The 27,565-nt window shown below is 49.9% G+C and overlaps 2 protein-coding genes across 4 annotated transcripts; both read right to left on the bottom strand.

The window, feature by feature from the left end:
* Positions 1-3,404: 3,404 nt before the first annotated feature.
* Positions 3,405-11,162, bottom strand: Myorg (myogenesis regulating glycosidase (putative)). 2 transcript variants are annotated; one of them, XM_041667582.1, is made up of 3 exons: positions 10,875-11,162; positions 7,812-7,856; positions 3,405-7,680 (listed from the first exon to the last, which is right to left on the bottom strand). In XM_041667582.1, the coding sequence occupies exon 3, from the start codon at positions 7,617-7,619 to the stop codon at positions 5,469-5,471; it is 2,151 nt and encodes a 716-aa protein (XP_041523516.1). In that variant the 5' UTR covers positions 7,620-7,680; positions 7,812-7,856; positions 10,875-11,162; the 3' UTR covers positions 3,405-5,468. The 2 variants fall into 2 exon arrangements, with proteins under 2 accessions (XP_041523516.1, XP_041523515.1); XM_041667581.1 differs by lacking the exon at positions 7,812-7,856.
* Positions 11,163-12,765: 1,603 nt separating this feature from the next.
* Positions 12,766-27,523, bottom strand: CUNH9orf24 (chromosome unknown C9orf24 homolog). Of its 2 annotated transcripts, XM_041667402.1 has the most exons (7): positions 27,010-27,523; positions 19,769-19,913; positions 15,793-15,905; positions 14,781-14,856; positions 14,357-14,591; positions 13,294-13,380; positions 12,766-12,923 (listed from the first exon to the last, which is right to left on the bottom strand). In XM_041667402.1, exons 1-7 carry the CDS (start codon positions 27,142-27,144, stop codon positions 12,818-12,820), a joined length of 897 nt encoding a protein of 298 aa, XP_041523336.1. In that variant the 5' UTR covers positions 27,145-27,523; the 3' UTR covers positions 12,766-12,817. The 2 variants fall into 2 exon arrangements, with proteins under 2 accessions (XP_041523336.1, XP_041523337.1); XM_041667403.1 differs by lacking the exon at positions 14,357-14,591.
* Between the last annotated feature and the right edge of the window lie 42 nt (positions 27,524-27,565).

Below are 27,565 nucleotides of genomic sequence, written 5' to 3'. Positions count from 1 at the left end.
GACGGACTTTGTTTGCTTTAGGGACGCCTAGCATTCAATTTCCCTGACCCCGTTAGGCCTAAGAGCTATTTTAGCAGATGCGCTGTAATAGACTTAGGCCACGCGGTGGAACATAGACTTTAAAATAGGCACTTGCAGTTCAACGCCAGATCCGCTGTCACCCCTAGGATGCCTCTTACAAAATCTTTATAAATTGGGGCTGTCCAATACAAATTGACAGAGCTTACATATGTCCATGGTTTTTTGGCTCAGCGCTCTCGCCCTTCCCTTAGTAGCCAGTGTCTTGCGGCACTGGTCTTGGTAGCTAAGGCCGCAATGCCTCCAAATTCCCAGTCATCTGGGAATTGGGACCCTGACAATTCCAGCTGGACAATGCAGCCAGAGGCACTGGCCCCTCCCCTCCTCCCTCAAGCCCACACTACCCAACCCCCTCCTATGGAGCAACATTCTCCACATTTCTCTCCCTCCCTGTCTACCCCCTCCCTGCTAATCTGGAAGTTCAAGGTCAACTTCCACCTTACCCACCTTCCTCCTCTCCTCCCCCTCTTACCTCATCTCCTCACCCTTGGACCCCTTCTGCGCACTGGGGTAGCCCCTCCCAATTCTCCCCAGTCTCCTCTTGTACCAGATCCCACCATAACTCTGCCCTTCTCTGCCCTCTCTGGGAGGTGGCAAGAGTCAATGGCATTATGAAAGTTCATGTTCCCTTTTCTCTTCCAGAGCTCTCTCAGATAGATCTCTCGGCTAGATTCCTTTTTCTACTAATCCTTCTGCTTATATCAAAGAGTTTTGTTATTTGTCCCAGACCTACAATTTAACCTGGCATGACTATTACGTCATCTAAGCTTCTACTCTCACTCCTGAAGAGCGAAATAGAATTCAGGTAGCAGCTAGGCAATATGCAGACCAGACTCTTTTGATAGAGAGTATGGTCCCTGTGGGAGAAGTGGCTGTGCAGGCCACAGAGCCACACTGGGACTACCAACCTGGTCAAAGCAGCTGACAGAGGCGGGATATCATGGTTCGTTGTCTCCTTCAGGGTATGGAAATGGTCTTGGAAAAAGTAGTTAATTTTGACAAACGCTGAGAGGTTACACAGCTAGCAGATGAAAATCCAGTCGTTTTTTTAAAATCAGTTACAAGGGACCATGGTCCAATAGCTCATTTACTTCAGCAAGCCCTCATGTCATCCATGTTGAACTCTTGTCATCTTAGCCTTTGGTCTGACTCAGTTCTTTACTAACTTGAGGACTGGAGGGTGGTGCCAACTTCCTCTGGCTGCCCCCTTGGGGCTGTATGTAGGTAGGCAGTCAGAACTTTCCATAACCCTCATTCCATTCGGCCTTGTGTAATCTAGAGTGGTTAAGGCACGTGGGAGAGAGAACGCAAAGACACAGAGCATGACATCACAACTTTCCACATCCTTTGGCCTGAGCACCCCAGGGACAGGGCGGCCTTCTGAGTCCTATCTCCTCCAATGCCACTGAGGGTTTGCCACCCGAAGCTGAATAGCTCCCCTCTTATCAAGCTGCTGGAAAGATCCTTGGGCTTGCTGAAGTAAATGATTAGCTCGAAGATTAAAAACACAGCCTGTGCCTTGGAGCTGGGGTGTACCCTGTGGGGGTTGTGCGCCGAAGCCCTGGGAGCCAAACAATGGAAGGAAAGGAAACCACCCAGTGGCCACTGCATTTTCCTTCAAGGCTAAGTCTGAGCAGACCTCTCCTGGCAAGGGATAGTTGTACAGTTGTCCCCAGGATAGGAGGCAGTGTTTCTTCAAATGCTTTTCAAACTATACTTATATGTACCTGAGATTTTGGACGAAACAGAGGCGTGAGAAGGAGCAGATCTTAGAAGGCTTGAACACCAACAGGAGCTTGGATTCCCCCCACCCCACAAGAGACAGGATTGAACTTTGGATAGCTCTCCTTGACTGCTGAGTGGGTTGGATGAGATCAGACATGTTTGGGGTGGTATGGTTGTAGACTTGTGTGGGTTTAACTTGAAGGCCTACCAGCGGAATGTCGCAACAAGGCCTGAAGTGGGGAATGTTGCTGGAATCCTAGAGGTCAGACTCTAGGGATCCTGACAAATCTGACTCCAAAACAGAGAAACGGTGAAAGGCAGGAAAGGAATTTCCATCAGCGTAACTATACTAGGAAGATAAGGCGGGCAATGTCTTCAGCCCTGGCATTAGAGGCGCTCGCTCCTGGATTATGTTCGAAAGGGTCAGAATCCAGAGCAAGAGGCGTGCATTTAATCAACCTTGGTCGACTGTGGTCTGGTTGATCATTATCTCAGGGTTGGTCTGGCAGGCCTTGTTCAGTTGCCTGGGGTAGGGGTGGCTTTGATCCTTGTCACAGATGTTTATGGGGGCTGTGTTCCTGGAATCCACCAGATTGTGAGAGAATGACTGGGTGCAAAGGAAACAGGTGCACAAAGGGGGCATCGACCAAACTTTCCTTCTGCCTTTTTCGTTAACCCATTGCACACCTGGAGGGCCAAGGGAAGAGTCAATGCTTTTAGCAAACCGCCCTTTAAGCCTTTGTTCAACAGGGGCCAGAGGATGGAGAGGCCAGTCTCACCCTGGATTTGGGGAAGAAGGGTCCCGGGTGCTTGTGGAGGAGAACCAGCAGAACGCTTGCTCTGAGAACAGGAATCAGAGACACTTTACTCAGAAGTGGGGAATGACGGCCAAAATTCTCTTAGAAAACTCACTTGGCTAAAGCTTAACCCATTCATAACCTATCCCAAAGTCCCCGTCAGTGGCCATTCAGGTTCTCCCCATTACCTCTAGAGAAGGGGGTTCCAGATTACTGTTTGTCACCCCCACTGACACGTAAACAGCAGCCTAGGTACAGGGAGAGACCAGCGAGTACAGGCCTTGTGGAGCAACATTAGGCTTTCAGAACCAATGTACAGGGAGAGAGACAAATTTGGACTGCACAAGAGGTGCTGGCAGGGGTGTGGGGGGACAGGACAAGGCCAGAAGGGGCTGGAGAGGTGGTTCAGCAGTTAAGAGCATTTGTTGCTCTTACAGAGAACTGAGTCCGATTCCCGGCACCCACATGATGGCTCACAACCATCCATAATGCTAGTTCCAGAGAATCTGTTGCTCTTTTCTCACCTCTGCAAGCACATGCAGGCAAGACACTCATATGCATAAAATAAGTCTTTAAAAATCCCAGCCGGGCGGTGGTGGTGCACGCCATTCATCCCAGCCCTGGGAGGCAGAAGCAAGTGGATCTCTGAGTTTGAGGCCAGCCTGGTTTACCGAGTGAGTTCCAGGACAGGCTCCAAAGCTACACAGAGAAACCCTGTCTGGAAAAACCAAAATAAATAAATAAATAAATGAATAAATAAAAACCCAAAGAACCCTTGTTTTTAAACAAGAAAACAACAAGCACCACAAGAGCCATCTTTTATTGAGCACCTGCTTTGTGCCAGGCACTTTCTGTACATCTGTGCTTGTTATTAAAATGGCCTCGGAGGTAGGCATCGTCATCACTTTCACAGAGGCTCAGCAGGGTTGAGCGGCTTATTCAAGGTCACCCAGCTGATTGGCAAATAAAGACCAACTGGGGAAGTAGCTCACTGGAAGAGAGCTTGCTTAGTATGCTTGGGGCTCTGGGTTCTGTCTTCAACACCGCCAATGAAAAGGGACAAAAGAATTGGCACTGGAGAAGGACGTCTGTGGGAACCCTGAAGCTCAGGGCTTCTCACCCAGGCACAGGCGCTGTTGTCAGAGCCACTGAGGGAAGCTGAGAGGTGGTCCTCGGGGTCCACCTTCTCTGGAAAGCCGCTCCCCCAGACTTAGCCAGAGTCAGGAAAACCTGACTGGAGTTGATCTTAGAACAGGAGAATTTCTGAGATGAAAGACCTTCCCGATACATGTGTTGGCAGGAGTCAGTGTAATGCCATTCATGTGCCAAACACATCACGACCAGAGTAAGAACATGGTTCCCTTTAGGCCACACCTGAGCATGTGTGCAGAGTGAGACAGCTATGTAATTTTTTTTTTCTTCTTTGAAACAGGGTTTCTCTGTGTAGCCCTGGAACTCATTCTGTAGAACAGGACAGCCTTGGGTTCACAGAGATCCACCTGCCTCTGCCTCCTGAGTACTGGGATTAAAGGCGTGTGCCACCACCTGGCTGACAGTTAAGTAATTGTTAAGGGCTGTTTATTTCCTTTTACAACATGACCTAGGGATTGAATTTAGGTTGTCAGGCTCGCCAGTAAGTGCCTTCACCTACTGGAGTCACCTCCTCAGGCCTGCTCTAGTGTTTTGAATCCTTAAACTTGGCTGGCATCCTCCGAGGGAAACCATCTGGGAAGGGGCTAGCTCAAGAATCGAAGTCTTGAGTTTGCCCCTGGATCCTCTTCTCTCTAGGCTTATCCAGCCACAGGGATATTCCATTCATTCTGTGGATTAGAGACCCCACGGTGACTCTCTCTCTCTCTCTCTCACACACACACACACACACACAGACAGACATAAGTATGTGCACACATACACATAGAAACAGGTTCTTGAATTAAGGCATTGAGTCCGGCCTGCATGGCCCTGCAAATCTGCCCACTAGGCACTTGCAGCCCAGGGCTGGGTCCAAGGTTGAGTTCAGAATATACACAAACAGGTTAGTACAGTGTTGAGTCTGTTCACAGAGACAATTAGTTCAGGCTGAGCCCAGCTCTCCTGCTGCCTAGGAAGAGACCTTTTGCTTCCTTGTCAGCTGGCCAAACCAAACGTCTGTATCTTTTCTTCCCCAGATGGAGTAGGACCAGGTCAATCACTGTTCAGGTGTGTGTTAGCAGCTCAGGGCCTCGCTGCTGTAGTCAAGAAGATACACTTTCTTTTTTTTTTTTTTTTTGTTTTGTTTGTTTTTTTTTCCAAGACGGGGTTTCTCTGTGTAGCCCTGGCTTGTCCTGGAACTCATTCTGTAGAACAGGATGGCCTTTAACTCGGAGATCTGCCTACCTCTGCTTCCCAAGTGCCAGGATTAAAGGCAGGCGCCACCACCGCCCAGCTAAAGGTACACTTTCTAAATATGGTAGGAAACTATTTGGGAACTTTCAAAGAGAATCGGTTCCTCATCTCAGAGGACAAAGATGGCTACAAAGGCCAGGGGGAGAAGAGGTTTCTCTGTGTGCTTTTAAAACCAGACCCTGTGTAACAGAAAGAACAGACCTTTGTCCTAAGTTCTCTGGCCTCCGACCCAGGGAAGAGGTTTCTGAAGACTGGAGTCAATGTCGGGGTGGGGTGGGGCTGTTAGGATTGTGCACTGGGGCAGGGGGTTGTTCCAGCACTTCCAACTGTTGGCTGGAGCACTTTTAAGTCAGTGCCCACTTCCTAGGAGGAACACAGGTGGGAACTTCCTGAGGGTGCACCATTTAGGTATGGTAAAGGATTAAAACTCTGCATGAAGGCTGGGATTAGGGCTGTGGGATTCCTGCTAGGTCTCGAAGTGGGTCAGGACGCCCAGGTGAAATATGCGACCTCATCCAGGTCAACCGGGTAATCCGTGAGCAGCACCGGCGTCTTGTCAAAAAGTTCACCCTTGTAGCTGCGCCACTTGCCGGCGGGCAGATAGACGTCACGCTCCTGCTTACCAGGCTCCAGCACCGGCGCCACCAGCAGCGTATCCCCGATAAGGAACTGCGAGTCGACGCGGTGAGCCGTTTCATCCCCCGGTGCGATCCACCATAGGGGGCGCACGATGGGGTCGCCAGTGTCGGTGACCTCACCAGCGAGCTCGAGCAGCAGTGGTGCCACGAGTGAGGCGCGCAGAGCGGCGAACTTGTGTGCGATGGCTACCACTTCTGCGTCGTACTGCCAGGGCGGGATTGAAAACTGCATGGCAGGCATGAAGGCCGCCACCTCCAGCCAGCGCACGTAGAGTTCGCGCTCCGGCCCCAGCCCATCCTGGCGGCTGGCTGTACGCTCTGGCACCGCGTTACCACCCACCATATCGGGCAGGATGAACGGATAGCCCAGCATACTGACCGTGAGTACGGCAGGAATAAGAGAGCGCAGCCCCAGGTCGTAGCCCCATACCGAGTCGCGGTCCACCAGGCGGAAGAAACAGGAGATGTTTTGTGACTGGTACCCGACGCGGACCTCGGCTAGCGAGAAGAAGGGCAGCGCCATCTCGGTGTACCGTCTGCTCCACACACTGGGGTCGGGCAGAGGCCTGTAGGTGCTGAAGTCCCGGGGCAGGTAGCTGACCTCACCCGCATCGAACTTAAAGGATTCCACGTTGTAGCGTGAGCGCAGGCGCCGTAGATGTCCCTGGAACCAGTCTCGGGCCTCTGGGCGCGTGAAGTCCAGCACTGCGCCAATGCCGTTCCACCAGCGCACCAGCGCTGGCAGCCGGCCCGTGGGCTCGCGCACGAACAGCTCACGCTCCACGCCCTCGCCGAAGCGCGACGAGTTGTAGTTGACAAACGGATGCACCCAAAGTGTGACGCGGAATCCAGCCTCTCGCAGGCGGTGGAACATGTCAGTGGCATTGGGGAACTTGCCCTCGTCGAAATCGAAGTCGCCATAGGCGGGTGTGTACATGTCATCGATTTCCAGGTGGCTGCTGTTGAAGCGGTGCTGACGGATCTGCTGGGCGAATTGCAGCACCTTGTTCTGGTCCACGGCGCGCCCATACAGCGCCCACGTGGACCAAATGGGGTCTCGGAAGGCCTCTGCTGCTGGTACCCTGGATGGCTTGTTGAAGTAACGCCGAACCATGTACTTATGGATGGAGGTGACATCTGAGCCCACGCACACGCGATAGCTAAGCTCTGGCGCTGCAGTACGGCCAGCTGGTGGCTTGTAAGACGTGTCATGGTAGCGTGCCTGTAGCCGCATCGAACGCTCCGTGCTGTTCCAACCCAGGTGGAAGGGCACGGAGTCATTAACTTTGATGGCGGCCGCGCGTGAAGATAACCAGTAGCGCTCGAGGATGCCCCCGAAGGCGGCGTCAGAAGAGTAGACGTCGCTCGTGACAAATGGCTGCGGCTCCTGCTGGCCATCCAGGCGGATAGGCCAGTGTTGCGTCCTCATCTCTGCGCCGCCATACCAGTGCGCTGCAGCATCTCCCAGAAACATGGCGTGCTCCACAGCACGCCCCGGTGTAGCTTCCTCCCAGCGCACACGGTAGCACATGACAGTGTCCTTGGGTTTTACAGTCTGGATGAAGAAGTACAACGGGCGCTCGTCGACCGTTCGGGAGCAGCCAAGCCGGGCACCCTCCCGGCTACAGGAGTCCAGGTCCAGCTCACCTGAACGGAAGGCCAGGCGGAAGACTTGCTCACCCTTCTGGTTACGGATGGAGAAGCCGCCAGGATTGAGGTCCAGCAGCTCTGCGCGCAGGCGTTCGGCTTTGCGTAGCGAGGCGCTGTAGTAACACCAGGCCACAACCGCTGCCAGCACCAGCAGTAGTCCCAACACCGCCGAGCCCAGCAGAGGCCTCAGTTCTTTGGTGGGCTTGGGTTTGGCAGGTGAAAAATTGTCAGGCAGGAAAGTGTACATGGCTGCTGCTGGGGTGACTTCGAGGGTTTTAGGGCCTGCGTTGCTACTAGGTCGGTGTCGCCAGTAGGCCTGGCTCTTCTCCCGAAGGTTCTGGGACATTAGTCCCCAGCTAAGAGAGGAACCACCGCACCAAGCCCATCTGAATCTGGCCTGCTGGAGTCTGCAAAGGGGAGAGAGAGGACACTGAGCTTTCTCTTCCAGCGTATTTCCATTTCTGCAGCCTAGTAGAGGGGCCTAAGGGCTTGACAAATGGCAAAGGCGGGGTCTTGTCCAGGACAGTCGGTGGCTTACCCTCTTTCCTCTCAGGCCCCACTGCTTGCCAAATCGGTGAGAACTCTGTGAATGGGGAGAACAGTGTGAATTGGAGCATGCTTCTTCTGCCTTTTCCCGGAGAAGCGAGGCTCTGTCCAGGATCACAGCGGAAGCAGGCAGCCCCTGAAGAAGGAGCACTCAAGAAGCCCTGGCTAAGAAGAGGGCCTACTCTATCACATGTGAGGCCACGGTAAGAGGGGGCAGATGGTCCAGCCAATCCCTTGAGACCTTTAACAGGGCAGCCAGTATGCTGGCTTCCCTGTCTCTAGGGAGGCAATGACAAGAGGGACAGGGACAGCTCTGTCATGGAATTTGATCTTGAGTCCAGCTAGATAGCTATCTGGAAATTAAAGAGAGCACTCAAAGCCACATTCAGTCACAGAGACTGGTTTGGAGGAGGGTGGGCCTGGGGTCCGGCATTAGGACTGGGGCAGGAGCTTGGCCAAGGATCTTGCTTCTCTGATCGGCCCCTCTTTGCCCACAAACTCTACCTGGCTCTAAGCCACTACCATCAAGCCCATTTCTCTGCTCATCTTTCTTCTCTGCTCCCAGGAGAGCAAGCAAGCTTTGTACTCAAGGCTCAAGACCTGATGGGGTTCCAGTTACATTTCTATGCAGTCCAGACAAGTGGCCCTGACTTTGGGTTCCTTCTGTCCTAACTTCTGGACAGCTGGAATTACAAGCATACGTCACCACATTTGAGCTCAGTTCCTCTCTGATTCCATGTCCAGCCAGGCCTATCCCAAGCCTACCAAGCTCATTCCCGAGCCTAAACCCTCAAGTCACCTCCTTTGGGAGATTTCAGCCATCTAGCCTGATAACCTCTTCCTTAGCCTATCAGCTCTTCAGGGAACAAGTACCCATCACCACACATAGAAATGTTCACATGAGAGATGGCTCGGTGGTTAAGAGCACTGACTGCTCTTCCAGAGGACCCGGGTTCAATTCCCAGCACCCATATGGCAGCTCATAACTGTCTGAAGATCCAGTTCCAGGAGATCTGACACCTTCACACCAATGCACATAAAATAAAGTTAAACAAACCATAAAAATATTTAAAAAATAAAAAATAAATGTTCACATGATATGTCTGCAGGAAAATTTAGGCTTGGGGGACAGTTTGTCTCACCCTTCTGCTAAGGCCACTAAGGCCACTAAGTCTTCCTGTCTCAACCCTCAAGGGCAGAGTCCAACAAAGAAGCAGCACCTGCTACATGCAAACACAGGCAGACAGACACACTACCAGCCAGAGGGTTGCTGAACTCCCCAGCTGGGGAGGGGGGGAGAGACTGGCAGATGGTAATTATCCACTTCCCAGATGCCAATGTGTGTCTGTCTGTCTCCAGTGACTTCCAAGGGGAAAAACTATCCAGGCTCTTCTACTCACCCAGCTCTCCCAGGGGCAGGAGAGTACTTAACTTCCAGGGGACCCAGGGTTCGAATCCCACCACTCACACAGCTGCTCACGACTGTCTGTAACTCCAGTCCCAAGGGATCTGATGCCCTTTTCTGGCTTCTGTAAACATGGTGCACATACAGTCTGGCAAATACCCATACACACAAAATAAAAATAAATGAGTCTTAAAAAAAAAGTCAGGTGCAGAGCAGAATGTTGACCCTGGAAGACAATGCTCAACGTCATTCTTCTATTTTATTTGTTTCCTCTCTTTTTTGTTTCTTTTGAGACAGGGTTTCTCTGTGTAACAGTCCTAGCTGTCCTGGAACTCTCTTTGTAGACCAGGCTGGCCTGAGAGATGCACCTGCCTCTGCCTCCCTCTGCTGGGATTACAATTTTTATCCCTCACAATCTTTCATCTCTCCAATCACTGCCCAACCCCAGCCTGGAAGAGCCTCTTATTTCCTCTCTGCCTACACAAAAGAGTGCCCTAGCCTCCCGGAGGGAGCACTGTTGATCCTCTTACAAAGCTAAGTGGAACCAAGGCTACATTTTGGGTACTAAGGGATTAAAGGAGAGGGGCTGGTTCGAAACAGGAAAGTCTCCCTCAACTTCAAAACATCCATATTAAGTTGGCCTTCTCTTATGACCCCTGGAGGCCTGAAAAGCTCACTTTGATGGCCTCAAAGGCCCTTTCAACACTTGGGTTCCGAGAAACAATGTTTAGAATTATTAGATTCTTTGATAAAGGAGCCCACAGATTTAAGTACCCACTTTGATGGGGCCTCACTGTGTTCTTCCAGAGGAACCAGTAGTATCTGATACCATTAACACGGTGAGCTATTGTGTCCCTTTTACAGACGGGAAAACAGGGCTTGTCAGTAATCACCCAGATAACGACTTTCCTGGGATCCGAAATCCTGCCTCCACCTTCCATAATGAGAGATGGGCGTGGACCAGTGAGGCCGGTCTTCTCTAGGGCTGCTGTAGCTTCTGCTTACCGCAGGCAGATCAGGAAGATGTTAGGGGTGCGAAAGGGGCAATTTAATGGCATATGGTATTGCAGCTGTCGGGGAGGAACTCTGTGGTTTCAATCTTAGTGGCGTTCAAGACCCCTGTAATCTGTCGCGTCTGCCATCTGGCCAAACACAGGCTAAAGCTAGCAGGTGGGATGGGCCTCCCTATAGGCTCAGCCTAAGAAGCCTCTTCCCGCTCGCTTTACACTCAACCGCAGATTTGGCTGCAAGCCCCTAGTTTACAGTTTAAGGGCGAGGACCCAGCTCAGCCCAACTGAGCCACTTAAGGCCGAGTCCTTTGTCGGACACTATTGGGAGAGGAGTGGAAATGTCAAAGGTAATTCGATCCTGCCCATCTCCCTCCCCTGCTCAGGGACAGGATCCACAAGGATCAAGTGACTGCACTCCACACAGCCTGGAATACTTCACACCCACCCTTGGTGTCACACCCAACACGGCCCAAAGGGGCAGAGGAAGGTCAAAGGACCGGTCGCCCGCTGGGAACCGCTGGCCTAAGGAGGGGCTCAGGTGTCCAGGGTCGCTCTACCAACGAGAGAAAGTTCAGGAACTGTGCTCCTCAGGCAGCTCGGCACCCCTCGGCCTCAAAGTCTTCCCACTGGGCTCACTCACCGCACTGACCACCACACGTAAGAAGGGGAGAAGCGATCCACCGGCAGATTCTCTCCACGCTAGCAGAAGTTGAGCAGCCACAGACCCTGCGGGTTGCTGCTGGCTGGGCAATGTTGAGCCCCTCCTGCGCCCCGCCCTCGGGCTACCCGGCCACGCCCAGTCGTCCAATGTGGCTTCAGGCCTGGGACTCCAGCCCCACCCCTGTCGCCCGGCCCCTCCCCCCACAGTCTCTTGAAGCTCCGAGGGCCTTGCCGGAACTTTCTTCACACCGCCCGAGCTCTGCCCTTTGGGCCCGCCTTTAGATTGGTGCCTCGGGTTCCACCTCCCGCCTCAGGCACCGCCCAGCAATGAGCTGGCCACCCGCTAGCCTGATTTATCCCTAGGCCTTATGGGAGATGTAGTTCTAAAGGAAGAAGGAGTTGCTGAATGTTAGGGTTCTTGCAACTCCAGACTAGGCTTGCTATGTGTATGAGAGCACCTCAAGGTGAGGGGCAGAGTAGCTGTGGTGGTTTGAGGATGACTCCCATAGGCTCAAATATTGTGACTGCATAGGTACCTTAGGTACCTAGGTACTGTTTGATAGGATTACAAAGATTAGGGGGCATGACTTTGTTGGAGTAAGAACGGCCTTGTTGGCGGAAGTGTGCCACTCAGGGCAGGCTTTGAGGTTTCAAAAGCCCATTCCAAGCCCAGAGAGTCTCATCAGAACTCTCAGCTACTTCTCCAGCTCCATGCCTGCCTGTTGCCATGCTCCCCCAATGATAATGGACTAACCTCTGAAACTGTAAGCAAGCCTCCAATTAAATGCTTTCTCTAATAAGAGTTGCTGTGGTCATGGTGTCTCTTCCCAGCAATAGAACAGTGACTAAGAGGTCTTTGGGAATCCATCATTCCCTCTAAATTTGGGCAAATGGATACTTTAACGAACTAGTGCAGTGCAAGGGATGGGAAGCAGGCAAAGGCACTTGCCACCGTCAGCTGACCCAAGTTTGATCCCTGGAACCCACGGAGTGGAAGGAGAGAGCTGACTCCACATGGCACATACAATAAGTGGAAAAACAGGTATCACAATTCTGGGATGACCTGTGCTCCCACTGCTCACCACTAATACCCCAGTCACAAGCTTCACAGGGGGAACTTGTAGACCCAAACAGCCCGTGTTCTAAGCCTTCAGTTCTCACGGGACCAGACCAACTATGTCCCTGTTTCTGCTCAGTGTGTGGCAATGCCCACTCTCTGATCCATAATGTGTAGCTCCTGCTCTCAGTGACAACCTTAGTTAGTAATGTCTGTGCTGGCTGGGAGATAATGGCACACTCCTTTAATACCGGCACTCAGGAGGTAGACACAGGTGGATCTCCACGAGTTCAAGGCCAGCCTGGTCTATAAAGAGAGTTCCAGGACAGTTACACAGAGAAACCCTGCCCTGAAAAACAAAACAACACAAAAAGCTGGTGCTTTGTCCATACCCTTTTCCCTAAAGCAAGCAGTGGGGCAAGAGAAGATTCTAGAACACCCCACCCTCTGCTCCCTTGTAGGACAGAGAAACGTGTTACAATGGGAAGTTTCTTGATCACGAGTCTTTCCAAAAATGATGTTCTGTAGCTCTTAGACTGGGCAGGGGAGGGTGGCAAAGGTGTCTGAGCAGAGAGAGCCTTTGGGAGGTGATCGGAGTCTGTTTATGGGTACATTGGGGGAAATGTCGGCTAGAGGGTCTTCAACGTTGATGGAGCTACATGCCTAGCTGGGCTCAAGCTCTGAGGTGATGGGGAAGAGGACATCAGCAGGGTTACTTCTGTATCAGGAGGGCACTTAGGGGTGTCCTGAGGTGACTGGAAAGGGGGGGGGGTTCACATCCAGATCTTTCTAGGTAAGGACACAGGAAGCAGTCTTTGCGGTGAAGAGTTTATTGCTCCACCCTCTTCCTTGACCTGGCCAAAGCGTTACCAGGAATGGTAGACAGGATAGGTCTCAGACACAAACTCAGGGTGGACAACATAGTTGTTTCTCTGGGGACCACCAGTTTTCTTGAAGTGGCTTGTGTCCCATCTGCAAGGAGAGACGAACCTGACTCCAATTCTCCATATTAACCTTATCTCAACATTTCACTTCTGACCTCCGTTCTCCTGTTGATTTTCTGATATCCAAGACATACCTTCTCAACCTTGACTTTTATCCTTTATATAAAACCCTGAACCCAATTCCATTGACTTTAAGTCCACTGCCAACTCAAGCCCTCGTTGATGTCTTCTGGTCTCTCGCAACCGTTGACTTCCCCATGGCACTAGCGCCCCCTGGCGTTAGATTTCCTGTCTGAGCACCTCAACATGCATTTCCCACCCCAACTAGTCTCCCCGCTCATCCCCCACCGCCACTAAAGGCACTGTCTCCAGCGTACAAGTGAATGCGCCAAACTTACTTAAGGTTGGGAAATGGGTAGTATGACAGCGGGGGAGTTGTAACAGCACATTGCATTCCGGGCCGGTGAACGTAGGGCGAGACACTCCTAGTGAAGGAAGAAAGAGCAGGGAGAGGTCGGGCTTTTTGATATCCTCATAGCCCAGTAGTCCAGACTAAGAACGTGGATACAGTATCAGTCCTGTGGTTCCTTCTTTGGCCCTTCATAAACCCATTACAGCAGGGCCTCTGAGAAGGCTCCAGGAAGTCCCCTCCGCACCAAGGCCTGGCTTTTGCTGCCAGGAGTCTGGAGAGGATCAGATACAGCCTTTGAGGATCCAGCACGCCCCCGCCCCTTCCGTGAGACCGCGAGTTCTTCAACTCAAGTAGATAGCATTTCTAGGCCTTCTAGAGGCTGAGACGCTCCCCATACCCACACTCCTTCTGAGGGAAAAGATCCAATTTTTGACAATGAATCAGGCTTGAGGAGGGGTAGGAGATCATCATAGAATTAGGGAGAGCGTTCGGGGCTTTTCTGTAAAGCTCTAAACAGTCACAGACTTGAAAGTTTCTCCCCAGACCCAACTGGTATTGTCTGCTGTGTCTGGATGCAGTGCTCCTCTGTGCGCATAGCATTTAGCACTCAAGGAAGCCAGGAACCCTATGGGAAAGCAGTAACCACTTCCTTTCTCCCGATGATGAACCTGCCCCCTGCTGACGGTGCTCCCAGACCCAGGCTAGAACCTCTGCCTCCAGTCCCAGGAGTCCAGTACGGGCCAGGGCCCATGAATGTGAAAAAGATTGCGGCTGGTGTGAGGGCTTTAGAATCCTCTTAAACTGTTTTTGCAGGATCTCAAGAGTACAAACACTTATCAGGTTGACCTTGAGCACGCTAGGAAGGGACAGGATTGAGGACTTGGGGTAACCTTCACGCTGGTTTTCCGCCTTAGCTGTTCGCTTGTGCCCTGGGGATGGGGGCCTGGCGTGTTAACAACAGAGCCAGAATGAGGCAGAATGCGGGACTCTAGGGGGGCAGGGCTCGTTTGTGAGTGGAGCCCGGCCAAGGCGGGCGGATCCCTGCGAACCTTACAGTCGGCTCCTCGGAACACAAAGGCCGCAGGCGGCGTTCTCTGCTAGTCTCCCCGGTGGTGCAGTAGTCCATCCCGCGCAGACAGTAGTGGCGGCCGGAGCAAGGGCTTTGGTATCCTTGGAATGGCAGGCGGCCCGGCAGAGGGTCCACGCACCCGCAGCGGGGCGCAATCTGTGGCAGAGTCCGGTTCCGGGACAGCGAATTCAGCATGTTCACTACTACCTCGCGCTCTGAGCCCAGAGTCCAGGATACCCAAAGACAGGGTCAGAGGGACGGGGGGGAAAGCAGGATCAGCGTCCGAGGGAGAGACAAAACAGGGACAGACTCACAACTACACCCTCTCTTGGTCCGCCATATCCCCTTCCTGCCATCTGGTTTTCTCCTTCGCACTCAGTAAGCCTGCCCAACCCGCCGTTTACCGTAGGCGTTGAGGCGCTCGGGCTTAGGAGGGTACTCCAACGGCATTCCTCGCACTACCGTCTCCATCCCGGCATCCTGGAAGCGGCACACAGTCTACCTTAAGCTCTGTCACGAGACAAGTTGCTTCTTTTTTTTTGGGGGGGGGGGGCTGTCTTCCCTGAATGCCCAGACTGTCTTCAGGCGGCGCAGTCTCCCCTCCTCCGCAATTCCCCCATTCTTAGGGGTTGTTTGGAGTTGTTGCTGGGCAACGCATTTGCTCCGCCTACGCCGGCAGGGTGAAGGTGAGGATGCTAGAACCCGAGTCAGGGGTGAGTGGTAGAGGTGCTTTTAGGCCTGGGACTCTGACAACTCTACTTTATCATTTGCCCATATGCCCTCTGTGTCTGGGCGTCTCTATAAAAGGGGGCTCTAGCTAATATTGCTTGTTCATCAGAATCTCTTGGGGGAACTTGAGGGGTGGGGAATCCGATTCACGAGAAAGTTCTCTTTCAAAAGGGTTCAGCCAGCTTTCAGCCTCCCATTAAACTGGGCTGCTCTGGATTTCAGTTTGCCTTACATGGCTTGAAACAGGCCTGGAGACTCCATTTTCTTGGAAGTCTCCTCTTGCTGTTGAGCAGTCTCATCTTTCTCCTATCCTTGTTCCCATCACAATGGAGGGGGAAAGTGGGGCAGGAAGGACCTACTTCATTACTGACTCGAGGGTAGCAATGGCGTCACAGTAGCCAGACCAGATGAGGCAGGGCTACTTGACAAACTTCAAAAACGGTCAAGGAGTGCACAGTAACTATGCCGCCACCAAGCTGGGTCAGAGATTGGAACCCAGGGGTCTATCCCAGGCCAACTCCTGGTCGCCATTGTTAGCTAAAAAATAAAAACTCCAATTTTACTGATGGAGAAGAGTCTCCGCCGTGTGGAGATGGTGTGCGTGTGTGAGTGCATGCCTGCGTGCGTGCGTGCGTACGTGCATGTGTGTCCCAGACCTCAGGTAGCTGTGGTCGGAACAGTAGGTACCTTAGGCAGTCGGGGGAGACAGGTGGTGTACTTGTTCCAGTAGTTGCTGTAAGGTCCTGTCCTCCATGTGTTGTAGCGGTCATTGTCCAGGTAGCTTGAACAGCATTTGTCCTCTTCATCATAGGAGTGGAGGCGTCAGGGTTACTTCTCAGTCCACCCAGAGACCGGGACCGTCTAGATGTTTCTGATCTCTCTCACAAAGCTGACCCTCACTGACCCGGGTTCCCAAGTCCAGACCTGCAGATCCCTTACCAATTGGTTATTCACTTTGGAGGCGGGATCTTACCAGGTAGCCTGGAGTTCTGTGTAGCTTAGGCTCCTTCCTCACCTTCCCTAGTCCTAGTGATGGGATTACAGGCCTGGAACACCATGCCACTGTCTACCATTTCTGTGTTTGGTTTGGTTTTGCCATTGAGCTGCAGAAAATGTCTCACCTAAGGGATGCTCTCGAGCCAAGTATGTATCCATTGGGCTATAATCTTCCAGCCCGACTGCACCCTCTTTGTATCAGCCAGCCTGGAAACGGGGCATCCCCTCCCTCTAGCATGTCCAGGTCCCAAGGTCTGCCTAGTCAACCTTAAAGCTACTTGAACTTCTTCCCTCTTCCTCTATGATCTCACTCCTTTATCCTTGTGTTGCCTTCACCAGGAGACAAAAATAATGTCATGGTTAGAGATGCACTGCGGTGCAGTGCCTGGCGTCAAGTTTCAGCGCGGCAGGGGAAAAAGGTGCAGGATTTGTTGTGAAGTCTAGATGAGTCAATCTATACAAAAGTTTTAGAAAAATGCTGAACATAGTGGCTCCTGCCTGTAGTTCCAATGGGCTGAGGCAGGAAAATTGCTTTGAGTTCAAGGCCAGCCTGGACTATATAATAATATCCTGATTAAAAACACCAAAACAAAGAGACAAAAAGCCCAGACGAACCCAGGCCTGAGGAGGTGGAGGCAGAAAGATCAAGAGTTTAAGGTCCTCCTGGGCTACAGATGGAGTTCAAGGTCAGCTCTGGGCTACCTGAGACCCCGTCTAAAGAAGAGCAGCAGGGAACGAGGAGGAGGAGGAAAGAAGTAAATGAATGCTTGGCGCGTAGAAAGCTGTTGGGGTTAGCCTACATGTCTACTCGCTCCATCTTTGAAGTCCTACAACATAACATCAGTGTAGAAGTTACGACCCTTTCCCACGAGTGAAATTTAAAACAAGATACTATTTATTCTAGTCCAAAACCTTTTAGTACTGCTTCATCTTTTTTTTTTTTTGGTTTTTCGAGACAGGGTTTCTCTGTGGCTTTGGAGCCTGTCCTGGAACTAGCTCTGTAGACCAGGCTGGTCTCGAACTCACAGAGATCCGCCTGCCTCTGCCTCCCGAGTGCTGGGATTAAAGGCGTGCGCCACCATCGCCCGGCTCTGCTTCATCTTTTAACCATGTCCTCCAAGGCTCTCTATGGTCTGCCCCCGCAAGTCTGAAGGACAGAGACAGATGAGGGACAGGATGAATAAGAACTCTGGCCTGATGGTGCATTCCTGCAACCTCAGCATTTGTGGGGCTTAGGTTGGAGGCTCACCTAGGGTTCGAGGCCAGCCAGGATGACACTGTGTATTTTAGGCTAGCCTGGGCTACAGAAGAACCAATGAGTAAAGGTATTTGCTACCAAGCCTGACAATCTGAGTTCAATCCCTGGGACTCGTGTGGTAGAAGGACAGAATAGATTCCGCAAAGTTGACCTCTGACCTCCACATATGGACTGTGACGTGTCTTGTCCCCCATACACGCATACGAAACCGATACATGTAATAAAAATATTTTTAAAGAATGAGCATGGTGACACAGCTCGTAACCCTAGCGCTCAGGAGGCAGAGGCAGGCAGATTGCTATGGGTTCCAGACAGCTTGGTCAACACATCCAGTTCTGCACCGGCCATGGGTACATAGTGGGACACTGCCTCAAAACCAAGCCAAACCAAACCAAAACCAAAACCAAAATTAACCAAACCAAAACCAAAATAACCCAAGCTCTAGAAAACCATAAAAGAAATCCAAGAAGAACAGCTGCCTGAGGGGAGGGAGGAGAGTGTTAAATTTTTTAAAAATATTTATTTATTTATTATGTATACAATATTCTGTCTGTCTGTATGCCTGCAGGCCAGAAGAGGGCACCAGACCCCATTACAGATGGTTGTAAGCCACCATGTGGTTGCTGGGAATTGAACTCAGGACCTTTGGAAGAGGAGGCAATGCTCTTAACCTCTGAGCCATTTCTCCAGCCCCTGAGAGTGTTAAATTTGCTGTTCTAAACCAGGGGATTTAACATACTGAGTTTGAGGTGTTTGAACATCCAGGTCAAAGTGCAAGAGAGTGGGATACTAATGAGGTTTACAAGGACAGTAACTACAGCCATGGACCGGCAGCATGTGTGAGCACTAACTGCTCTTCCAGAGGACCCAGGTTCAATTTCCAGCACCCGCATGGAAGCTTATACCTGTCTGTAACTCCAGTTCCAGGGGATCTAACATCCTCACATAGACATACATGCAGGCAAAACATCGATGCCCAGAAAACAAAAATAAATAAATCATTTAAAAAAGTAATTAAAGGGGCTGGAGAGATGGCTCAGTGGTTAAGAGCATTGCCTGCTCTTCCAAAGGTCCTGAGTTCAATTCCCGGCAACCACATGATGGCTCACAACCATCTGTAATGAGGTCTGGTGCCCTCTTCTGGCCTGCAGACATACACACAGACAGAATATTGTATATATAACAAATAAATAAATACATATTAAAAAAAAAGAAGTCAGTGTGGTACAGCACCATAAAATGTGTGCTCATTTAAAAAAAAAAGTAATTAAAGCCATGTATGGATTACATAAAATGGCCTCAGGGGAGACAATGTGGGTAAAGGTGCTTATACAGAAAGCCTGGTTTGAACTCCAGCCCTGGAGCCCACTTAAAGGAGAGAACAGAAGCCGGTTGCCCTGACCGCCAGATGTGCCGTGGCATATTTCTCCACTACCCCTGTCTGCAAGTCAAAGATGACGGCTCTGGATAGCACCCCAAGGAAGCTCCCATTTCCACACTGAGTGTGCTAGAGACAGGGAAGTTGAAGAAGGAGGTTATTTCAGGGAGAGCGTGGTCAGAAGAGTGGAATGCAGGGCCCGTCTCAGAGACTAAACCCTGAATGTTCCCACGGGTGTGATAATCTCACACGCAAGTACAAGTTCAGTGTTCCAGGCTCCCAGCGTCAACTGGGAATTATCAATTTATCCAACAAAGCTTGGAAATAAATGTACCAATAAAGTCCCACGATAGAGAGGGTACAGCTATGAAGAAGACAACATTTTGTCCTTTTGAAATAGACAGGGAGACAGATCCTAAACATGTAGCCAGGGGAGAAAGGTGTTTTTTAAGAAACGATGTGAGTCTAGACTATGTCTCTGTGAAAGAACAGAGCAAGATAAAAAACTGTAGGTGGAAAGAAAATGCCCCGGGCTGTAGAAGGGCTGAGAGACAGACAGCTGGAGAAAGCCAATGGAGAAGGCTGATTAAGGGGATGGAAGAGACAGGACCTGTAGGAGGCAAATCCTGTCCCCACCTTGCTGGGGGTGAGACTCCAGGCCTTGCCAATGATGTTTGTCTTTCCAATGGTATCTGGCCGTGTTCAAGTTGGTCTCAATCTGCTAGGCTCAAGTGATTGTCCTGCCTCAACCTCCTGCGTGCTGAGACCAGTACCTATTTGCCACCATGCCTGGCTAGATTCCAGCTCTATTTTGAGACTGCAAACTCCCAAAAAATATGGGTTTGAGTCTTCTCTAGGGTCAAGGACTGGACTAGGTGATAGTATCAGGGGGTTGATTAGGGAACTGGTCTAATTCATGAGTAAGAAGGTCAGGACAAAGATCAGGATCCAAACTGGGCTCAAGTCTCAAGTTGAGGGTTATTGCCGGGGCAATGACCTAGGGTCAAATTAGGAAGAGGTTGAGAGCCTACCTTCATCTTGAGAGAGCCAGTATTTCTCAGGCAAGTAAGGGTGGCCTGATATGGAGTTCTTATAGGTGTAGTCCTGTGTAGCACATTTGACCATCTTCTGAAGAGCCTCGGGATCCACATGGCGGTGCATAGTCTGAGTCAGACCCTGGCCGGAGGGAGAGAGGAGGAGACATGTAGAGAGATCCCAAGCCTTGGAACCTCACTGCAGTTAGAGCTAGCCTTTCCTGAAAAGTTCGGCCTGCCTGGATTCCCACCTACCCCCCAATACAAGAGGGATGAATTCTAGTGTCTCACTAGCCCTCCTGCAGAGACCTATTTTTGTTTTAATTTTAATTTTCTTTCTTTTTAAAAAAACCTTATTTATTATTTCTTGTGCATTGGTGCCTTGTCTGCATGTATGTGTGTATGAAGGTGTTGGACCCCCTGGAGTTGGAGTTACAGACAGTTGTGAGTTGCCATGTGGGTGCTGGGACTTGGACCCAGATCCTCTGGAAGAGCAGCCAGTGTTCTTAACTTCTGAGCCATCTCTCCAGCCCTTAATTTTAATTTTCTGGGTATGAGTGTTTTGCCTACATGTGTGTACACGCATCACATAATGCAGGGTCTGAAGAGGCCAAAAGAGGGCACCAGAACTCCAAGAACTGGAGTTACAGGCATTGGCGAGTCACCATGTGAGTGCTAGGAAGAGAATGTTTGCTCCACAAGGGTAACTGGCGTTCTTAACCTAGACGGAAGGCTGACTTCCTGGGAACTGACTGCCCTATGCAGATTTCTGGGGCAGGGAGGACACCTAGCACCTTGAAGCCAAAGGATGGGTTTGGTGGGACATCTGCTTTAACGTTTAACACCCTGTCTCTACAAGACCCAAACACTGCCGTGGCTCTTTCTCTGACAATCTATGACCTTGAGTCTCACTTTGTTCTGGTCATTATCTATCCTTGATAGTTTTTCCTGTTTTTCTGTTTGTTTGTCTTCTTCTTCTTCTTCTTCTTCTTCTTCTTCTTCTTCTTCTTCTTCTTCCTCTTCCTCTTCCTCCTCCTCCTCCTCCTCCTCCTCTTCCTCCTCCTCCTCCTTCTTCTCCTCCTCCTCATCCTTTTTTTTCTTCCAAGTCAGGGTTTCTCTGTACTCTTAGAGCCTGTCCTGGAACTAGCTCTTGTAGACCAGGCTGACCTTGAACTCACAGAGATCCACCTGCCTCTGCCTTCCGAGTGCTGGGATTAAAGGCATGTGCCACCATCACCTGAATATTTTTTTTTCCCAAGACTGGGTTTCTTTGTGCATCCCGGACTGTCCTGGAACTGTAGACCTTGATTCACCTTGATTCGCCTGCCTCTGCCTCCCGCGTCCTGGGCTTAATGGCCTGCGCCACCCCTGCCCCTGCTTTTTTCCTTTTCTTATTCTTGTCTCTGGAGTCTTCTACTTATTGAAGTTTATTTCACCTCAGCCCAGCACTCCTTGTTTGGATAGATCTATGAAAACCTGAATGAAGACTTCCTTTTGGGGTCCCTTGTCTTCAACTGAGGGCAGAAATCCAAATAAGGCATAGGTCCCATGTCCCATAGCCAGTCTGAAAAGCTAGCTGAGACCCTTGACCCTTTGATTTCAAAGGCAAAGACTTTTTATGTGTGTGTATGGCTGATGCCTGGTTGCTCCCAGAAAAGTCCTTAGTTCAGGACCTTGGGGGATAATGTGTGCCTAGCTGATGATGTTCTGCCATATCTGTGGGTGGAAGCAGCTTCATGTGCAAGGGAGCTATAGTTCAGCGCTTCCCTGAGCTTTATATACATAGTCTAGCTGCATTTAAACACACACACAGATGTACATTCTTATATACACATACTAAATATTCTTCCTAAACCGTCAGACACACACACACACACACACACACACACAGAGAGAGAGAGAGAGAGAGAGAGAGAGAGAGAGAGAGAGAGAGAAGCAGCCATTCAGGGCTGGATCAGTGAAGTGTCAGCTGGGCAAGCATGGAGACCTGAGTTTTGGATTGTAAAAAAAGCCAGGTGCAGTGAAGCATGCTTATTTTTTTTAAGATTTTATTTATTTATTTATTTATTTATTTATTTATTTATTATGTATACAGTGTTCTGCCTCCATGTATGCTTGCATGCCAGAGAGGACACTAGATCTCATTGTAGATGGTTGTGAGCCACCACCAGGTTGCTGGAATTGAACTCAGGACCTCTGGAAGAGCAGCCAATGTTTTTAACCTCTGAACCCTCTCTCCAGCCCGTGAAGGATGCTTATAACCCTCATGCTGAGAGCAGGGAGCGGAAAACAGGCAGATCCCTGTAGCTCATTGACCAGTGAGAACAGCTGAGTCTTTGAGTCCCATGTTCTGTGAAAGGCGCTGTCTCAAATAAGATAGCTAGATGGAGGGTGCGGAGAGAGAGCTCGGTAGTTAAGTCCCTTGCTGTGTTTGAAGAGGACCTGGGTTCGCTTCCCAGAACCCACATGGTGGTGGCTCAACAGGTGGAACTCCAGTTCCAAGGGATCTGATACCCTCTTCTGACCTCCAGGGACTTGTGCACAGTGCACAGATGTGTGTACAAGCAAAACACGCTTTAAAAAAAAATGGAGAACAATTGAAGGAGACTCCCAGTATCAACTTCAGGCCTCCACTGGTACAGAACACACACACACACACACACACACACACACACACACACAGAGAGAGAGAGAGAGAGAGAGAGAGAGAGAGAGAGAGAGAGAACCATTTAGAAGAACTCACAGGCATCAACCATTTTTCTGTTAGAGGTTTTCCTAAGATGTCTGTGGTCTTTGCTCACGTTCATAAATAGAAAGCTAAGAGAGTTTGTATCCGAGGCCTTGAGCGATCTTGCCCGGGTAACTGGCATGGCGCCCACCCCTAGTCCAACTGGACTGTTGCCTGCAGAGTCTAACACCAGTGTTCCTCACACCTTTCCTCTTGTGGGGATGGGATTCTTTGGGAAGGCTCCTTTAATCTTTGGCGTAGTGAAAAGACCCAGCTGTCAGTGCAGAGAGGGCTGCCGGGGGTTTTGACCGTCAATATACGGATGCGCATCTGCTTTCAAGATCCTTGCCAGGAAAAAGAGGACAGAAAAAAAAAAGCCTGTGACTTTTCTAGAGACAGAGCCAGGCAGTCAGCCCGCAGCAAGGAATAAAAACGATGAGTAGGTTTAACTGCTTAAATGACTTTCAAATATCCATATTTTAGCCTTGGTCCTATTGCACCTTCAGTTCCAGAGAACCCCAGTGGCCTATCCCTGAGCCTTTCGGAATTCTGTATCCGAATGATGTCGGCCGTCCCACTCCTGGCTTTCCGACCGCTTTCTCAGGCGTGCTGTGCTAGGCCAGTTGCTGCTCTCTGTCATTCTTCCCGCTTGCCAGGTTTTCTTGCCACTAGCGTTTTCTCACCGCCCTTGTGAAGCTGGGTCTCGGGTGTCTGTTTACTGTAGTTTCGGGCAGGGGTCAGAAGGCATGTGTGTTCAATTTTAGCCCAGAGGATTATACTTCTTTATGTATTCTGTATACTAATCAGTTACATGTTGCAAATCTCTCAGTTTGTGGCTTTTTTCTTTAATGTGTCTTTGATGAACAGAAGTTCTTCATTTAAACCAGCTGAATTATTAATCTGTTTGATGGTTAATGCCTTTTATGGGTAAAGAAATCTGGCCATACTCTCAGATAATGGAAATGGTGTTCTGTGTTCTCTTCCGAAAGTTATATGGTATTACTTTCCATATTTAATCTGACAGGACTTTCATTTTGGGTGTGGTATTAGATATTAATTTTATTTCTATCCATATGAACCACTAGCTTTCTTACCAAGCAGTCTATTTTTCTTCCGTGGATTTGTCATGCTGCCCCAAGCTCGATGAATCCTTTTCCATGGTTTTATTGTCAACCATTTTTACTTAATATTGTTTCCGTATATGTATGAGTCTATTCTTGATGTATGCTCTTTTGTTTAACTCATCTATTTATTGTTTTGTATAACTTTTTAATTAACATATGTGATTAATATCTATTTGGAATTTTAAAAAGATTTATTTACTTATTCTGCCTGCATATACATGTCCAGGCCAGAAGAGGGCACCAGATCTCTTTATAGATGGTTGTGAGCGACCATGTGGTTGCTGGGAATTGAACTCAGGACCCCTGTAAGAGCAGCCAGTGCTCTTAACCCCTGAGCCATCTCTCCAGCCCTTGGAAAATTCCTTATCATTTGTTTGTGTGTGTGTGTGTGTGTGTGTGTGCAACTGTGAATATATGGATGTTCTTGTGAAGGCCAAGGCAATGTTCAATGTCTTCCTTTATCAGTCTCTGCCTTACTTTTGAGACAGGGTCTCTCACTGGGCCCGGAGATCTGGTTGAGTGACTTGCCAAAGGGCCCCAGGGGTCCTCCTGCCTCAACTTCCCCAGCTATGGCATTACAGGCGTGAGTCACTGCACCTGGCTTTTTACACTGGGTGTTGGGAATTGAATTGACATCCTCATGCCTGTACAGCAGCCACCTTACCAATGCAGCCGTCTCCCCAGTCCCACTTATCCTTCTTTCTTTCCTTCCTTCCTTCCTTTCTTCTTCTTGTTTTTTTTTTTTTCAAGACAGGGTTTCCCTGTAGCTTTGGAGCCTGTCCTGGAACTCGCTCTGTAGACCAGGCTGGCCTAGAACTTACAGAGATCCACCTGCCTCTGCCTCCTGAGTACTGGCATCAAAGGCGTGCGTCACCAGCACCCAGTTTTCTTATCTTTTTATCAGTGTTGGGGATGCAATCTAGGGCATCAAGCATGCTCCGCAAGTGCTCTACCACCAAGCGGCACCGCCAGCCTTGATTTGTCCTACATCTTATTGTGAACGTATGTTGTTTGTGGCACTTTGGATACCTGAAGACCTGCAGTGAGGGTATTTTCTCCCATAGAAGTTATACAGTGGTTTGTGTGTGTGTGTGTGTGTGTGTGTGTGTGCATGCAGGTGTGAAAGTGTGTGTGTGTGTGTGCAGGTTTGTGTTGCATGTATGCAGGTGTGTGTGTGCATGCATGTAGGTGTGATGTAGGTGGGTCTTCTATCTATCTGTTGTTTCATTGGTTAATTAATAAAGAAAACTGCTTGGTCTGATAGGTCAGAACATAGGTGGGTGAAGTAGACAGAACAGAATGCTGGGAAGAAGGGAAGTGAGGCAGACGCCAAGGAGCCAGCGGCCAGGTCAGACATGCTGAATCTTTCCTGGTAAGCCACCACCTTGTGGCGCTACACAGATTATTAGAAATGGGTTAATCAAGATGTGAGAGTTAGCCCATAAGGGGCTGAAACTAATGGGCCAGGCAGTGTTTAAAAGAATACAGTTTGTGTGTTGTTATTTCCAGGGCTAATCTAGCCATGTGGGAGCCAGGTGGGATGAAAAACAGTCCTGCAGCTCATCACTACATAGGTGTGTGTTATGTGTGTATGCAGGTGTGAGTATGTGTGTGCATGTAGGTGTGTGTATATGCAGGTATGTGTTGTGTGTACATGCAGGTGTATGTGTGTATGCAAATCTGTATTGTGTGTATGCAGGTATGTGTTGTGTGTACATGCAGGTGTATGTGTGTGTATGCAAATGTGTATTGTGTGTGTATGCAGGTATGTGTTGTGTGTACATGCAGGTGTACGTGTGTGTATGCAAGTGTGTATTGTGTGTGTATGCAGGTATGTGTTGTGTGTACATGCAGGTGTGAGTATGTGTGTGTATGCAGGTGTGAAGGTGTGTGCAGGTGTGTATGCTGGCGAGTGTGTGTGAATGGGTGTGTGTGTGCATGGGTGTGTGTGTGAATATGCAAAGGTTCAGAAACACTGGACCTTGAATTTCAGTCTGGAGCCCCCAGATTTAGTTCCTCTGCTTTCCCTAGTTAAGCATATGCGTCTCACGTGGCGCTGACATTGGCATTTGTTACCAGGCAATCCTGTCTTTCTTATCACTATATTTATCACTCGTGGTTGTTCAAAATAGAATAAAAATTAAAAATTAACTTCATGTGAGACTTAGGGCTTTATACAGGTATCCGTATGCAGCCCAATTTAGCTCAATTTGCCGTCTTCCAAGCTCCCCCTTCCTCCTTACTTTTTTCAGAGCACATTTGGACAAAAATACTTTATAAATTTCTATTCGTGAATTTCTTTTGTTACCACAAGCTCTAATTCCCACACACTCATTGTTCCTCACCTGTCTCCAGACACAGAAGGGACTGTGATGCCTAGGCCTAGGGTCAGCCTCTTGGGCCTTCCAGGCTGTCTTACAGGTAGCCCCAGGGCATTTGCACTTTCTGGTCACGTGGAACTTTCAGCTCTCTTTTAACTCTTTACCTGCTTTTCCCTTTTCTTTCTCGTTCCAGCTGAAGGTCACCTTGAGAGAAAGGCCTTCTGTGACCCGTGGGAGTGGGCTTCCTCCACTTCCATTATGATGTTTATTTGCTGGACAGCATTTTGGACAACTTAGAAATTCTGTGGCTTTATTCTTGTTTATCATTACTCCCGCCCCACTGTAGTCCCATGAGAACAGGACCCTATACTATTTTCCACACTGCTGGAGGGTTGAGGCAGGAGGATTGCTTGGGAAACGGAGCGAGTTCAGGGGACCCTCATATCAAACTTTAAGAAGCTGGGGCGATGGCTCAATGAGTAATAGCACCTGCTGTGTAGGCACGAGCCCTGAGTTTGGATCCCCAGTATTCATGTAAACAAAAAGGATACAAACGAAAAATACTTAAAAAATTAAATTAAAAAAATTTAATAGCTAGCGTTATAGTTCAGGGAGTAGAACACTTAGCATGCTTGACACCTGGATTTGATTTCCAGCACCACAAAATGAACAATGACACACACAAAAAAAATAAAGGCAGGTATGGTGATGCACATGCTACAATCCCAGCACTCGAGAGGCTGAGGCAGGAGGATGAGGAAAGTAAGGCAAGTTACACTACAAGTTTAAGGCCTGACTGTGTTATTAGACTCTGTCTTAATAAAGGCAAAGCAGTCACAGAATGGCTAGGCATGGGTCATGCCTGCAACCCCAGGCAACGTGGGAGGTTGAAGTAGGAGCATTGTCACAAGACGAAGGCCAGCCTAGGCTTGGCCTTGTCTCAACAAACAAACAAACAAACACATAAATGAAAAAAAATACCAAAAATAACTACAAACACAGGGACAGCGGCCAGTCATCCAGATACACGATTGTATAACCATGCCACCCGAAACCTGTACTTACTGGGGTCACAAACTTGTTGGCTTCCCAGGCCCATAGAGGTGGGTCCTTATAGACCTCCTTGATGGAGGTAGGAGCCCTGTAGGAGTCACTGTAGGTGCTGATGGGGGTCTTGGTCTTCCGGGAGAAGAGGAACATGGTGGAGTCTCAGGGATGTTCTAGTGGGCTCTGCCTTTCAAGGACTCCTGCTGGACATCAGTGACCACCCCTTCCCGGAGATAGCCCACACCTCCAGCCTGGAAGGTGCCCCAGCTGCTGTGACCCCCTCCTTTTTGGGGACCTCTCAGTGTCCTTCCCCCCTCGGCCTTCTTGCTTCTACCCCACCCAACTTCCTTTTCAGGATGGGCAGTGCCCATTGTGATATCACTTGCCTTGGCCGCACCCTTTCCTCCCTATGCCAGCCCCTTCCTGCCTTGAACCTTTCAAAACCCTCATTTCCCAAGAGTTCAGGAAGCCCCTAGAAAACTTTTAGGCCACACTTCTCACTGCTGAAGACAGGCAGAGGTTAGGAGGGGCTTGATGGACTAGGGCCACACACCAGGAACAAGCAGAGGGAGGG

The sequence above is a fragment of the Microtus oregoni genome, unplaced genomic scaffold (genome assembly GCF_018167655.1).
Source record: "Microtus oregoni isolate MIOR12 unplaced genomic scaffold, Mior012 000017F_ref0000208, whole genome shotgun sequence".
Classification (NCBI taxonomy): Eukaryota; Metazoa; Chordata; class Mammalia; order Rodentia; family Cricetidae; genus Microtus; species Microtus oregoni.
The sequence above is the reverse complement of the archived record's forward strand: the minus strand, read 5'-3'. Positions and strand labels throughout refer to the sequence as shown.

Bases quoted from the DNA above. Each gene is read 5' to 3' on its own strand.
- Myorg (XM_041667582.1), bottom strand. From the start codon at position 7,619: ATGTCCCAGAACCTTCGGGAGAAGAGCCAGGCCTACTGGCGACACCGA.
- CUNH9orf24 (XM_041667402.1), bottom strand. From the start codon at position 27,144: ATGTTCCTCTTCTCCCGGAAGACCAAGACCCCCATCAGCACCTACAGT. The intron at 14,857-15,792 runs GTACCTACTGTT...TGCCGCTTCCAG, and splicing joins GTCTCCCCCGACTGCCTAAG to GATGCCGGGATGGAGACGGT. The intron at 14,592-14,780 runs GTAAACGGCGGG...CTCTGGGCTCAG, and splicing joins CGAGCGCCTCAACGCCTACG to AGCGCGAGGTAGTAGTGAAC.